The sequence below is a fragment of the Anomalospiza imberbis genome, chromosome 3, assembly GCF_031753505.1.
Source record: "Anomalospiza imberbis isolate Cuckoo-Finch-1a 21T00152 chromosome 3, ASM3175350v1, whole genome shotgun sequence".
NCBI lineage: Eukaryota > Metazoa > Chordata > Aves > Passeriformes > Viduidae > Anomalospiza > Anomalospiza imberbis.
In genome coordinates, this window is record NC_089683.1 from 62,257,780 (window position 1) to 62,274,318 (window position 16,539).

Consider the following 16,539-nt stretch of genomic DNA (forward strand, 5'->3'; position numbering starts at 1 on the left):
GGGTCTGAGTTTTAGCAGTAAAAACACTCTAACAAATTCTAGTAAAACTGATTTATTTATATTAACTGGACACTGGATACCCAGATAATACTGTATAGGATCATAGAATATCCTGAGTTGGAAAGAACCCATGGGGAACTATATTTTCCTTCCTTTTCACATTGACATTTCACCTTGACCTGTGTTTTGAAATCAATAGTAGGGAAATCTCACGTTTTAGTGGTTGGACGTTCAGAACTGAAGAGGTCAGAAGCTGAAAATAATTTAAGCATGACATCTCCTCTGTTTAAGAGAGCTTAAGTACGTATGAGGGGCGGAAGTTGCAGCTAAAACTCAAACTTGACACTGTGAGGCTGTGACTTCCCCTCAGCTTATAGCAAACTCTCTTTCTGCAAAGTCGCAATTTTCTGCCGTGGAAAGAATTATATTAGCAGACACTGAGCACATTGCTTCAAATCTTTGAAGGACAAAACACTGCAAGAGGGAAAAAGATACATATACATATATATACATTATGCAGCTACATAAAAGAAGAGATAAATAAAGTGGGGGGAATGCTGACAAAGCTGTTAAAATGATTTTAAGTTGCTAACACGGAGGAAAAATTACCAAACTGTTGGATATAAAATTTACTACCTTTCCAGAAGGTTATGAATTTGATATCAAAGACTTATTTGGTGCAAGCACATTTCTGCACAAATATCTTTGTTTAAGATTCGAGCCATTCTTCAGTGAAAGCCAGAAGGCTAAGTTAAATGATCTTCAAAAGTAAACTACCATAAATAACTAAAGAAACCAAAATATTATATTTATTTTAAAAATCACCACTAACAGGGAGAACCAATTGAATAGCTGCAGAATGCTTTCCACTCCATTCAAACAGGAAAAACTCTCTTGCATTAGATCACCAATATGCCTAAGTTGTGTGGCAGAGAAATAATCATTAGAACTGAGAATGTGAGAATGAAGATGATGATTTACATCAAATGATGGTTTACATCAGTCAAATACTTGTTCTGTTATTTTACTTTCTCAGTTTAACTTAGTTTTGAGCCCATCACTGCAAATATACCAGCTATCAGAGTTTTTTGCTGTCCTCAGTGCTACATAACTGTGCTGCTTGAGGTGGCAGAAGACATAAAACACCCCAAGGCCATCGCCTGAGGCTTGCTGCCACCGCTGCTGCTGCTATGGTAGTGGAGCACGCTCTCACTCAGACTCTGCCAGGGAGCACGTATCATTTTGGGATTCATGTCATGGGTAAAGGTGGTGTAGTGCAGGATGCAGAAAGGCTGTGCTTGGCTACCTTGTATCTAATATATGGATGGGTGAATTGAGGGCATGAAGTGTTAAGAGAATGCTGCAGACCACATGAGGCTGCAGATGTGCTGTGGTGCAACAAACTTAAACAATGCCTTTGCTCCAAGCAAGGACTGGCTCCTGGGGACAGCATTTATTGCCCAGAATTCATTATCAGGAAAATGAAAGAGAACAGATTTTATTTGTACTGTAAATCATGTACAGGACCAGCACACTCCATTGCAGTCAGAAGAAAATTTATTTCTGGTGTAATATCTGACAAAGAGGCAATTTTGGTTTTGTAACTGAGACAAGTTGTATCTTTGAGATAAGGGAACCAATTAGCATTTTTGAAGAGTCTTGTCATTCTCACTTCAGGAGGAAAAGGTACAGAAATCATAAGATGATGCAGAGGGTCCAGTACTTTAAGAAACTAGGTTTGAAGAATATGAATGCACCACAATTGAGTCTTCTGGCTTGTAGGCCAGTGCAGGAAAGCTGATGCAAGAGCTCTGGCAGGGAGTGAATGCCTGCCAAATTCCTACTAATTGGTAATAAGGATAGCTGAAGGAATTGGTCTCTGAAAAGAAAAATAAAGCTTGAAACCTCAGACCAACTTCTTCAGGAGCAGAACTACTGCTAAAGAGAGTAGTAGATCCACGTGCATGGATAGATATAGGCTAATGCCTATAAATAGCTCAAGCTGGCAGCGCTACGGCAGGAACAGAAGCCAGACTGTGGTAACAGCCGGCTTCACTATAGAAATTTTCATCTTAATGCCATCTTCCTTCTTCCCATAGGAGACACATTAAAAACAGGCCTGGATAGTATTTTAAAACTCTATCAGGCTTTTAACAGGGTTTCATAAGGTTACATGAGCAATTTTTAAATTTTGTTTTAGAAATTCAGTTCAATCTCTATGCAACATTTATTAAAATCCTAGGTTTCACTGTTTACATGAAAATGCCAAGGAATATGACCCTGTGTCATATTCCCCCTGTGACACCCTGAAATACAACTTTTACATTTAGTCCAGTAAATGTTCTCTACAAAAGTAGCAATAGTCGTAAGGAACCTTATACTGAAAGACTTTAGATAAATTTGCCAGATTAGAGAAGCAAATATCCTTTACTCCTTTTGCTGCTGTTAATTTAAACTGATAGGCAATTTTAATCCTCCAGAATTAATGTCACACCTCTCAATTAAGAAAAGAATATATAAGCCTAAGTAAACTGTCCTTAATACTCTTGTAAAGTTTAATTCATTTGCTTGCAAAGTGATCTCAGATATCTGGAAGATTGAGTACTATTTTCTCTTCCTAGCAAAGGTTAGAATATGGTTGGGAATTCTGCTGCCGTAATACACGTGAGTCTAGTTTCCATGAACGTATGGAAACATTAGATTCTCAAGTATATTTCATCTGCATGGAGTGCACTGAGTTATGCTTACAAAAATAAGAGAGAAGAGGAAAATCATAGGACTTTTCTACCCTTCTGAGGTTGCTGGGGTTCACATTTCTTGCAAGAGTAAACGAGGATAGTCATGCTATTCTGACATGTACTGACAGGAACTGGCAGGTGTGTGTCACCTGTGGAGAGACCAAGCAGGGGCTAGTTCTTTTAAAATGTTGTGCAGTTAAAACACTATCAGAGAATTTTCAGTGCCAAGGAATTTTACATATTACTATTTATGTTTTGAAATTGCAGTCACAGAATGTTCAGACTTGCCCTGTTCTGCTTAGCAATGTATAGGTGGGATCTTCCATGAAAAAGTCAACTCGATAAAATACACTTTCAGATTCACCACAGAATTTTCTTCCTGACAGTGTAAAACTTACCAAGAGGCTGTACAGTATTATATTACATGGTAATGGTATTTCCAGAAAAAAAAAAGAATTGCACATGAATAAGGCAATGAAAGTATGCAGGTAACCATGACTACTGTTGTGAACTAAATAACATTTTTTATACAGCTGTGAATATTTGTATTACTGCCAGCTAAGCTGTAGAGTTCAGATTTGAGACAGAACTGGTAAACACTGAATTCTTGCCTGAAGAAAGGTACTTCCCAAAGTGGATCCAGGCCTCTACATCGTGCTGCTACTCATTCTGGTGTAACTTTTGTCTAGCAAACATACACCTTATTACCCCAGTCAAAATAATCAAAATACAACTCTTCATGGCCACTTCTTACACTTCACTGTCAGTGACCCACTTTTGCACAAGCTATTTTCTGTCTTAGGGTCATTTTTATTTCCTCTTACCCACAATCACAACTATTGACATTGCTTCTGAAATAGCTTCAACTCCATAAATGAGTTTCATACTTTTGAAAGATCTTTAAAAAATGTGCAACTTCTCAGCTTTCCTTGGTTAGTGGCAACACCCATCCACCCCCTTCTGCCTCCTGTCCCCCACTTTGGTCTCAACAGCATTCCTGTACAACAAAAGAAAAAAACATTTCCAAAATGATTGGGCAAGGGCACATGAGAGAGAGCTCTTCTCCCTTGACGTATTTTCAGTTTCCAAATTCATCCTTCTTGAATCATCCTTCTGTTTACATATCAACATCTCTCTTCTCAAATCAATCATCATCTGAGAAGGAATGGAAACCTAAGGGATTTTCCTCCTTACAGAGAAAAGGTATGCCCAAAATCAAATTATTTGGAATAAGTTGTCAATAGTTACTATACTAAAAGAAAACATAAACACAAAAGCAGTTGGTGAGGTGAACCTGTACTTCCAGTGATATAAACAAAATGAAAATAATGAAACGCCTATTGTAACTAAGTGAAGCAGGACTTAGAGCAACATCTCCCTATTCAAAAATTGAGTCACTTCTTCCTTCCAATAGAGCATAAGTTTGAAACCCAAGTGAATGCTCATTCATAGACTATGAATTTGTCTGCTTTATAGAGAGTGAATAATTTTTTAACAAAAATACTGACTAATGAAGCAAATGCAGATCCACTTTGCAGTTCAATCTTTAATAAATTGCCTGTAGCTTCAGGCAAACCACAAATTCCATGGTTTTGTTTCTCATCTGTAACACAGGGAAAATACTAACTCTCTTCTGCCAGTCTTTACCTGTCCATTCATTTAGGCTGAGAGAAATTTAAGGACTAAACATCTTTTGTCTGTATCAAAAGAGATCAGCTTAGATAGAATTATAGATATTCTTTAAAATTGTACTATCTACCAATATAATTATTAATAGCTGAATGGCAATATATATTAAGTATTTCTTTCTATGTATGGTGTGTGTGGGGATGGGTGTGTGCACGTATAGGCATATATACACACTAAATACCTAAATGCATGATAAATATATTACTAAAGATTTACTATATGTAGAAATCCTACCAAAGTAATGTCATGGAGAATAAAACTACAGGAGGCTCAGTAGCACAGTGCTCAGACAAACAACTGGGAGATCTAAAGACCCACAAACTCTGGCGACAGTAGAGGCACCAAGTGTGCAAAACAGGGCATTCTTTTGGTTTCTGCATGCACAAAAATGCTGGGAAAAAAGAGAACTGTTGCGTAAAAACAGTGGTCATAAGAAACCAAATGAAGTTCAATTTCTGCATGTTGGTCTAAAATAAACTATGGATGCCATTTTCAATATACACTGGGCACTTTAAACTTTTCTCTCAAGCTTTCTCTCAGTGAAGTACAGTACACACAATTATCACCTCCACATTCTATGGCTCTCTCCAGCTGACTACTATTAGCACCTTTTTATTTCAGCATTTGGTTTCCTCTACTTTGTTTTCTGTCTTCTCCTCCTTGACAACCTGTAAGGCTATCACTTTTTTCTCTAAGCTTCTGACACTTGATTTTCTTTCTCCTTCAAATTCCCTCTTCTTTTCCATCTTCCATTCTTCTGTTTCAGGAGCAAAGACCAAAATACCACCCACCTTAGTCTCTAAGAATATGTATATTCGTCTCCTAACATGATTTGCAGCTGTATGAATTTTTAAACAACTTGCAGCCAACAAAAATGTGTTTGTTAATGGAGATATCAGTAAATCTGTGTGTTAGTAAAAAGACACTTTTAATGGATGCTTCTTTAATAGAAAATTATATAATTTCCCATTCCTTTATTTTAATAACTGCCTTAAAATATGAAGTTCAGTAGACTGATGTGCATATTTCCTCTTTCCCATAAATAGTTCACTAAAAAAAATCTACATTACATACTGCATTTGCAAAAGAAGCCACAAAAATGTGCATTGCAGTGACTCAGCAAGTTGGAACCCTGTATACTGGCTTTATAGAAAGCTGGTAAAGCTCAAAGTAACAGAATAAAAAGCTAAAAGCGCCAAGAAGCATATAAAATTTCTTCCTGTTGGAAATAAACTGAAAGATGTGATTTGAGTGTTACAGCCGTTTTTATAACGAAGAATTTCCTTTCTAAGTATATTTGACTTTCTATAGCATGCCTCACATCAGCCTAGAATTTTTATGATATACCAGGAGCACTAAATTTGTACATCACCATGGGTAATGTTATTATTTGTAGTAGAGGCCACTTGTGTTGTGTAGCAGAATGGACAATACCAACTCTCTTAGTTGCATTTGCATCCATGAACCTCAGAGGAATCTGCAGCAGGCAATTAATCTCTTCACCATAACTGAATGAATGGGATGCTGAGGCACATGAATGGGAAATCCCTCAGAGGTCTCAGCAAGCCCCAGCATGGTGAGGAACGGAGGGCAGGCACAGGCAGTCTGGTCTGGCACAGCAGCGCAGCCCCGCCTGGGACACTTCACAGCCAGAATCAGAGGCACAGTACCATAAACCCTCTGACTGACAGCAGTGTTTTTCCAGATACCATCACAAAGCCCCACAAAACACAGGCAGTCTGGTCTGGCACAGCAGCGCAGCCCCGCCTGGGACACTTCACAGCCAGAATCAGAGGCACAGTACCATAAACCCTCTGACTGACAGCAGTGTTTTTCCAGATACCATCACAAAGCCCCACAAAACACAGGCACTAGCTAATGAAGACATAAAAAATACTTTTGATCAAACATTACATATTTTCCCTCAGATTGTTTAGTAAAACAGATCTAGGAATAAAAATAGAAATATAAAAATAGGGTTTAAAAGCAGCACTTCAAATTTGCAGCATTCCTTATTTTGAAGAGAAAGCAAGCTGTGAAGAGTTGAAGGGTATCATTTAATAATGCAATGGAGATGAAAGAGCAAATCATGTCTTGGCCGCTGGTCCACCTTTTGCCATTTTGAGACACTTCACACCATCTGCTATTTCTCCATGCTAAGAGTTGTTTCCTGCTCAGATAACTCTGGTGTCAGAGGGAAGGGTCACCTTAGTCAGACTTGTGGTCGCTGACAGAAACAAGACACCTCTGAAAGGTTATGGCTTTTCCTGAGCAGCGCACTAGGATGGAACTTTGGTGCGTTACATAAAGGTCCAAAGGTAGAAGGGACAATTGTAGAACTGCATGACTAATGGCAATGGCTTACACATCTGTCAAAAACATTCTCTGTGCTACCTCCAGTTACTAAAAATGTACACTGTTTTTACTTCTTCATATCTATGTGGGGAATTTTAAAATATAAGGATTGAACAGAACAGGTTATGTTAAAGCTTAGTGTTCCACAAGCAGAGGTCCCAAGGTTGTCCCCAAATTCTTGATTTCTGCCTATCAGCACGTATAAAACATTACTGCTGTGGCACTATTTCAACATATTATTCATCTGAATATGAAATTACTTCTGCAGAAATTCCATCTGTTTCCAAATACAAAGACACGTATAAGATGGCATTTAACAAAGAAAAAAGCTACTTCTAAAAAGTGGTAATTTCTTACAAAAACTATGTCAAAATATTTCCTTGTATTAGTTTTCCTAAAGCAATAATGATCTCTGGATACAGGGAGAAGCAGTATTTTTTATTCCATCAACTTCAAGGGCTGGAAAAAGCATATAAGCTTTTGGGCCCAGATTCCCTTCCCCAGGTCTGCTGATTCTTCTGGTATTGTGTCCATGTGAAATAACCCACTTTCCAACAATGATAAATAGGTAAAAATCTGGTCACTGAGTTAGTACATATGCCTTCAATTGAAGGAAAAGCAGTCTGCCAAGCTTCAATCAAGCAGATCATAGGTCTGTGAAAAAAAGAATCTAAAAGGATGGAATTCAGTTGCTATAGCGGCACATTAAACAAATAAATGAGGTACCATGGAATGCTGCAAAATATTTGTGGTCTGATTAAGTCATATTTGCCACATGTGTGAACACTAACAGCACAGTTTAGTAAAGTGGGTACAGTATAGTACAGTCCCACTTTTACTGTATGCAAAGTCTAATTCTTATCTGTGTGCTAATGGTAACCAGTGTGTCCAAGGGTACATAGCACTGCATTTTACTGTAATCATAAGGCAAAACATAGTCCCTTAAATACATAAAGGTAGACAATAAATGCTTATTAAACTATTGTACCTTCAAAGAGATAATTGCATCCTTCCTCGTGTTTGTGAGACCTGCTAAGGAGACAAAGCTATTCATCGTGATAGCCTCCAGGATGCTTGCATATGGAGTGTTTGTTAGAGTATATAACTTGTAGATGGCAGCTGACTTATTAAACCTTCATCAATAGAACCCATCCTCCTCCAATATATTCATTCCAGTGAAATGTTCTCTTTTCTTGATAAAAGACTTAGAATAGACTCATTATTAACCATAACAATCTATCCCATAATATTTGACTCTACTTTCTGCCTATGCTCTCTGGAAAAAAAAACTCAGGGAAGAAACAAGAAATCTATTCTGTTAAAAGATAAAACAAGTGTTTGATTTAGCAGAGAGAAGAAAGCACATATTTTTTATTGAAAATGCATACTACTTATTAATGCATTTTGCATTGACTTTAAAGTTGAACATTTATTTACATTTATAACTGGTAACTATATATCTGATAAATGGTGCAGTAGCACCTGAAAACGTACCATCTTAGGCATTACAGAAGAGTTGTGCACAGCTCCAGCACTGTCTACAGCAAGCAATATAAGCTGCACAAAAAGTAAATGTTAAAACAAAACCAGCATTCCTAGCATTGTCAGAACTATGTGGCTGAACCAAATGCATGTCCTTCCCGCATCACTTACTGGTGTAATAACAAACCTAGCAGTCCAGAGCCAAACTTTGCTTCTAGGAAACACAGCTCAGTACTCCACACTCAGAGAAAGGCTAAGGCTCCCTTCATGTGTCCTTTTGGGGCATTTCTTTGGTTATTTGCTTTGTGCCCATTGTAATCGCTCTAACAAATGCTTGTATGAGCAACTTCAGCTGAAAATCTGGCTTTAAGCTTTCATTATCAGTATTATTACTATCAGCATAATTACTACTTCCAAAGTTACACCTAGCTTTGGATGTTAAAGCAGGGCAGTTTGAAACACAGACAGAACATCACCTTACCTCTGGTATTTCAAATATGTGACCTTCCAGCTCACCTGCAACCCTCAGCAAACTGCATCTGTTTTAATATGCAATGCATTTCACACTTCCCAGCTGATATGGAAAAATAAGGGTCTTTTCTAAACAAAGGACTCTAGTTTTGAGAGTCAAACAGATGATCAAGATTATGTACAGCCCTGTCAGATAAAAATATAGACAGATGCAAAGACATCAGTGTCATTCTACAGATGCCACACAGGAAATTTTATATGAACACAGGCTTCATACTCTTGAGTGGTTGCAGGTGGTTTTAATCTTAAACTTTTTCCAAGATTTTGAAGCTCCTGGCATGCCACTGTGCAAATATTACTTTACCTGACCTGTAAACCTACATCCAATGGCAACAGAAACAATTCTCTGCCTCACAGCAGCACCCATAAGCCATTCCTTGCTCTCAGCTCCTCAAACTAATATATCTCAGGGAAGTCTACCCAGTGAAGAGATGGAAGAAAATATATTCTTAATTTCATCTTTCTTACTGTTTATTTCCTTGCTTCTCTCTTCCTCCTCCTCCTCCTCCCTGAAGTCCTCTTCAGCATTTTGAGTCTCTTCCAGCTTGTCTACATTATTTTGTGGCTCCTTTTTTATTCACTTGCCTCATCTGTTATTTTTCTTTTTTTTTTCCCTAGGTAGGAGTTGGAAGAGCATCAGCTGACTATTTAATTCATCTCTTTCCTCCCGCCTGTCTTTTCCTCTCATTCAACCATCTTTCCCTAACCTCCTTTTCTGTGCTCTCTCACTGGCTCTCTCTCCCTCTTGCTTCCTTTGGTTGCAACTCCGCAGCTTGGTGTTGACACTAGATGCTCTCATGCTCTCTGCTAGCAGACTGAGTTATGTGACCTTGTCAACAGAAGGAGGTTAAACTTCTTGAAAAAGATTTCATCTGGGGATTTCAGCTCTCAGGCCTTTCATTTTCAATGTTCACACCCAGAATAGGGCTTGCAGTTTTTGCTGTTACTAAGTGCTCAAAGGTGTTTTAGAAAAGGTTCCTTGTTACTAAAGTTTAGGGACGTTTATATCAGGAGAAGCCTCTGTGTGGGTTTTCTCCAGATTAGTGGAAATAGAAAACAATCAGAAAAATTCAGCATCTGTGTCCAGTTAAAAAGCTGTCTTCACTTTACCCTGATGAGTGTTTTCTGGCAGATATGTAACATGGTTAAGGCCAGCTTCCCACTTCGCAAAACCTGCTGTGCTGTTACTGTGTTAGGTAAAGGGGTTTTCCTAATGCCCCCAGAGGATGCCATTTAGAAAACGAGAACTTCTTCACCCTAGCAGCCCTCTCAATTTTCAGCTGCTCTACTATCACAGGTTTTGACATACCACCAATTTCCAAGCCCTTCACATAAGTAAGAGAAAATAAAAGAAAATTTTTAAGCTGGTGCTGTTTTTTCTCCCTAGAGCAGGGAGATAATTGATACCACTGTAGTTACGCTCCAGTGGTGGAACTGGCAGATAATGAGGAGAGATAGCAGACGGAGCCACGTTACTGCAGCATGAACATGCAAAAAGTGTACAAATTCAACAACATTATTTTCATGGGTTTTGCAAATATCCTGAGTCCCCAGGCAACCAGGTTCAATTGCTATTCTCTCCATCAGATGTTTAAATAATAGCCGTCTAGGAGTGCTTAGTCTGTTGGAAATTAAATTAAAAATTTTCCCTGATTTTTATCAGAAAACCTTGCAACTTATGTAGAAAGTGGGAACGCCTTCCTGGAGCACTGAAAATTTTATTCATACCTAACATATGAAAATATTGTAAACAAATTAAGAAGAGCACTTGAATTGTAATATCCCTGAAACATATTTATTTGATTTAGAAAATAAATCCCAGAAAAATGTAAATATCTTTTAGGCAGAAGCATGAAGCATTATGAAGGTGCACTACAATTCACAAGCAGAGCCCATCCATGGGATGTGCTGTCTTAGGAAAACATCCCCAGGGAGTAAAATGCACTGTTTCAAGTTAACAATTGCTGAAAAGGATTTTTAGGTCTAAACAGAAAGAAATACCTGGATGAAAACCAGAGTATCTCCTTGTTCATGTGTCAGACTGACCACTGCATAGCACCTGACCAGTGAATAATGGAGAGATGGGTTTGTCAAATAACTCACGACTTTTGGACATTTCAATCTTTATGTTCAGGTTACTATGGATTTTGATTTTTGCATGCCTTTTCTAATGTTCTTGTTAAATCATCACGGAAAAAAGATTTACACCAGAAAAACAACTTTCATAAAATCACAGAATGATTTGGATTGGAAGGGACCCTAAAGATCACCTAGTTCAAACCACCCTGCCATAGGGAGGGACCCCTTCCATTAGATCAGATTGCTCAGAGTCCCATCCGACCTGGCCTTGAGCGCTTGAAGGGGCAAGACAGTCACAGCTTCTCTGAACAATCTGTTTGAGGGCTTCACCACCTCACAGGAAAGAATTTCTTCCTAATGTCTTCCTAATTAACTAACCTGCCCTCTTTCAGTTTGAAGCCATTCCCCCTTGTCCTGTCACTACATATCCTTGTAAAAAGTCCCTTCATCTGTCTTGAAGGACCATTTCAGGTACTGAAAGATTGAAATAAAGTCACCCTGGAGCCAACACTTCTCCAAGCTGAACAATGCCAATTGTCTCATCCTTTTCTCAATAGAAGAGGTGTTATATCCCTCTAATCACCTTTGTGGCCTTCCTCTGGACTCACTCCAATAGGATTAGGTTCTTTCCACCATTAAAACAAAAAGACACACAAGCCATGGCCACCAGGCCTAGGACAAGGCTGCTAGGACAAACAATTGGAGAGGTGGTTGGGTGACTTTTTACCACTCTCTGGTGGACTTAACTTTTCAGCTGAGTAGTCAGCGATAAGAAAAGAGAGGCAACTTGTGAAATAGAGATACATCTCTTGAACAGGTTCCTTCCTTTTCCTTCTTCTCTCCTTCCTCCAACTGCTATTTGTCCCAGTTTTTGTGCATTCTCTTGAATACCAGAACAGTGGGTAAGTCTTTCTAGAAATGCCTTTGTTTCCCATTTCCCAAAAGCAGCTTAAAAAAGAACAGAGTACAAAACTGGAAGAGCTTATATAGACTGCAGTGGCACAGAACCCAGACAATAATCATTTTTCCAACTCCACAGATGCAGAGCATATTTCTCTTCCCCCCTTCCTGACCTCTCCTCTAGTGTCTTCATATGAAGACATTACTTTGTTTCTGACCTCCAGAGCATTTCAACTCCTCAGTAAGTAATTTCTATCTCTGTATTTTGCTTTCCTTCCCACAAACAAACGATGATTCATATTTTTAAAACAAATTTGAGACAGTGTCTGCAAAAACCAAAGAAGGACTCTCGTTGAAATGGTATGCTAACTTGGACAGATACTGCAGGCAGTCCTGCCATGTAACCTGGCTCAAAATCAGCAATGCTCAGGCTTAAATTAATTCAGTCTATGTATCTGTTTATGTGGGCATTGGTTAGAATAAGGGCAACCTCTAGTTTTATAGCCTGTGCTAATATTGAAGAGAATATAGTTTCTGAAAACAAATGTTATCCATGCATCAACCTGGCCAGCCCAAGCACATAAATTCACAAGGAGTGAGCTGATAAAAATGCTACTACTATAACACATCCGTTTTACACACTAAAGGCTAGTCTTCAATTAAAAATTCCTCGTACTGATAAAAATCAGACAGCCAGCCATCAGAAAATGGAAGAGTATTTCCCATGGAAAATATGCCTTTGGAATTACGAGCTGATATGTTTCCAAACTGCAGGACAGTCTCCAGAAAACAAATGACATCTTTGATGAAAGAGTTCAGCCATTTGGCAACTGAAATTGTATCCCACAAAGATGAATTCATCTGCATAACCAATAAATTCAGGAAATGCACTTGACACTTCAGAAACAGACCAGGGCTGAGACACAGCCGTACTCTCCAACAACTCTCTTTAGACAGATAGTTGTATCTGCAGACAGAAGCTTAGCTTCAGCTACTCAAATGTGCTCCTTTGGATAATAAACAGAGATTAAATCCTTGTGTTGGTCAAATCAGCAGCAACCCTGCTATTGATTTCCATGGTCATTTATCAAGTCATAGTGATACCACTGGTTATGGATTAAAGAACTGACTGTGATGACGCAATACATCAGTTTTATGGCACAGTACAACTCTGTTGGTGACACCTTTCACAGGTGTATGAATCTGCACATATGAGGTACTATCTGGTACCATAAGGCACCACTTTATACACAGATTTTCCCAAATACATTATTTAGGAAATAATTATAGGAATTATATTTGTAACTATTACAGGGTTTGGGGGTGTATATATCTATAATAGAAAGATGTTGAAACTATATGCAATTTTATGCTGAATAGGTTTTGCATAGCAATAAGCCTCTTCCTCTTTTTCTATGAAAATTCATAAAAATATTAAAATTGAATTGGTAATGGGACTGCATATTTCCAAGGTTCATTTCCCTCATGTTTCCTATTTCTAGAAAGGAAGTTTTTCTATAATTCAGATTTTTTTTAATGTTGAAAAAGTGTTGCTATGAAGGACTGGTACTCTGAGTATTAACAAGACATTAGAGTGTATTCAAGAAAATAGGCATTTAGATATAGATGGTGTTGTAACTGCAAAAAAAGGATGGGAAAGGAGGAAAAGAAAAAGAAGGAGGAGAACTAATTACTATAACCTTAAAAAGCAGCAGGCACTGCAGCCCAAACCACTTCTTCCTGGGTTAAGGCTCTGAATTGGACAAGCTCTTTAAACAATTTCTTCACAGAGCCTTCAAGATAGTTACCTTAAAATGCTTCTAAAGTATGAATACTCTCAGATATTTTAATACATGCCCATATTACTAATGGAAATATGACTGCTGTTATTACAGCCAGATTTCATTATTTTCACTCCTTTTCTATGTATAGATTTTGGAGGTTGATGTTGACACTTGAGCAAGTTGTTACAGCTGATCATAACACAGTAGAAAGTTTTTTAATTGGGCAAAACTTTTTTTTTTTTTTTTTTTTTTTGTGATAAATAAATATTTTGGGGAAACTGCTGTGAAAAAATTCTGGATAGAGTGTTCAAAGGTTTGACCTCAGATCCTTAGGAGCTGCACCAGCTATATCGTGGGAAACTCACACAAAAGTGGGATTAATCAGCAATGTCACAGAAGCTAAAGAACCCACCTCTCACTGACAGCTGAGAGTCTCTTGTGTGAGTTTTGTTGTGCAAGGTTCGGCTTCAGCATGGCCACCCTTATTTTCAGAATAGTTATTCCATGTGCACAACTGCTGTCAAAATGTGCAAGAATACATGGGAATAAATGTTTATTTCAGTATAAAGCAATAACCAGGGATCTTGCCTTTCCTAAAATGCATTCCCAGAGGTCCTACCCTTTCACCAAGGGTATCATATTCTCTAAAATTTGCCATGTCAAAATTTTAACTACTACTAAGTGAGGCGCAAGCATTCTCAAAGTAGTTTAATAACCATTTCATACTACGATGAGCAATGCATCAGAATTAATTAGCATGAAAGCTGGTGAGGATAAAATGATGGATAAAACATCAGAAAGAATGTAGTAAATGTGGTGAAAAGCCCCAGAGCCATAAGTTTCCCTTGTGATCTAACTGAAGAACACTTGGATAAATGGAGACTGACACAGAAACCAATTCCTTTACAAAAGTCTTTCAAAAATGCTTTCTACAATATTTCAAGTTGAAAAAAAAAGTCTAAAATACTTGGACACAATACATTTCAGCAAACTCTATGATGCTTAAAAATCTCAAATAAAAGACCTCTTCCCATATTTCACTAAGTATATATTTCTACAGAGCAGCATGAGCTTGAGTTGCCCTTTAGTTATGGCACAGAGTAGACTTCCTGAATACCTACGGCCATTTGCTGCCAACTGCTTTATAATGTATATTCATGAAAAATGTTATGGGTTAGGCACTTCCAGTATACGGAATGTCACCAGAAAGAAATGCCATCAGAGCTGGGACTGATCTGTTGTGGGGAAAAAAAATCAATATGTGCATGGTTTAGCAGTATTTGCAAGTTTTCAGTTTGTAACCTCAAAGCTCAAGGGAGGACAGCCTGAACAAACATAGCAGAAGTCATCAGACTCTTTCCTCAGCTCTAGACACACAGAATATCATGCTCTTCCATTACAAACATCATAAAACAATACAGTATCAAGCAGAAACTGATGCTCCTCTTGTCAGTAACAACTCTGATACTGGTCCTTTGACACAAAATCTGGGGAACAAAAAACAGCAGTGTCATCTCCCCCACTCCACAACAGACCAATTTATCAAGCACAGCAATGGTGGACAGATCTTGATCTGCCGTGGTGATAAAGTGCACACACCCAAAAGGATGAGCTCTGCTGTCATCTACTGATGAACAGCAGTGCCAAATGGTTTGCCAGATCTTGATGAGGAAAACAAAATAATAATGAAACATTTTGCACAGATGCAACTAGAGAAGCAAACATGACACTTTTCAGCTCCAAATGCTGCATCAACAGTGGAAAGTACCTGATGGCAAATTGTGGCCTTGACTTTCCCTTGGCATTTAAATATAGGGTTGAGAGAAAGAATGTCTGACTTGACACAGCAAAGAGGGATTAAAAGGTCATATTTCTTCTCAAGAAACTAACTTTATGATTACCAATGCATCAATTTTAAAGCTTTGCATTGATACATATAATTTCACGTTATTAAAAATATTCAGAGAGGTTCTGCTACATATGTACAAGGTGTGCTTGACTTATTTTCCTAAAAACACAGAAGTCCAAAAAATAAGAGATTTTTTAAAAAGCATTCTGACCAAAAGGTTTTCATCATGAATTATTTGGTAGACTGGTAAAGAAACATTCAATTAAGTGTTTCTGTCATCTTAGAGCAAGATTTGTGAAATTCAGAACTTCTGTTTTATGGAACGGTCTCTTCCTCATGACCACAGTGACATTTCTCTGGGAAGGCTACCTTATACAGGAAAGAGCTGACCCCCACAACAAGCCTGGGGGCTTGTTCAAATCTCCAGTTTCTTTCTAATAAGGATTCAAATATGACTCCAGGAGTCAAGGAAGGTAAGATGTTACTATTCCTTGCAAATCACGCTCCTTACTCACTTCTGAGGGGATTAGTACCAAGAGTATGCAGAATCGTGCACAGAGAAATCAGTGTCTCACACTTTTGTTAACGCACTTTTGTTTATGCATTACTTTACTCACCATTCCGTGATTTAGCCATGCTGGTATAAAATTATCAAGAAGCTTCGGGTAAACCAGTTCCCTGTCATAGATATAGATGCTCCAAAACATTGTCACAACAAACTAAGGAGAAAAAAAAAGACAAGACATTTTAAATATATGCTTCTGAAATATTAATTGCATTCTTTAGATAGCAAAATGGGTCATTTAGCAAAGGATTTAGGAATAGACATGGGCATTATTGTTCTTTGACCAAATACCATTATAATCAACAATTTGAATCTGGATTACCCTTTGCATTCACTGAGGTTTTAACTTTTCCTCTTTTATTTTTTTCCTTAACTTTTAGCCAGGAAAAAAAATCTAATTTTTTGACTTACATGCCTGTGGCCAAATTACAAGTTTAAATTACAAACTACAAGAATATTAGACTTTAGTAGCAGATGTGGCACATAAATAATGTTTCTCCACTAACAGGATAGAAAACAAATGGAAAATCAACTAAGATATCACTTGGAATTTATACAACATATCAA

The 16,539-nt window shown here is 37.9% G+C and overlaps 1 protein-coding gene across 4 annotated transcripts in view; it reads right to left on the bottom strand.

Moving 5' to 3' along the window:
- The window catches only part of AIG1 (androgen induced 1), a 123,657-nt gene that overhangs the window by 59,929 nt on the left and 47,189 nt on the right, over positions 1–16,539 (bottom strand). For all 4 annotated transcript variants that reach the window (XR_010997311.1, XM_068184743.1, XM_068184744.1 and 1 more), the window contains exon 3: positions 16,025–16,126. Coding sequence is in view for 3 of the 4 variants with exons in the window: in XM_068184743.1 (XP_068040844.1) it covers positions 16,025–16,126 (102 nt within the window). In the remaining variant the exon portion in view is untranslated. The remainder of the gene's footprint in view (positions 1–16,024; positions 16,127–16,539) is intronic.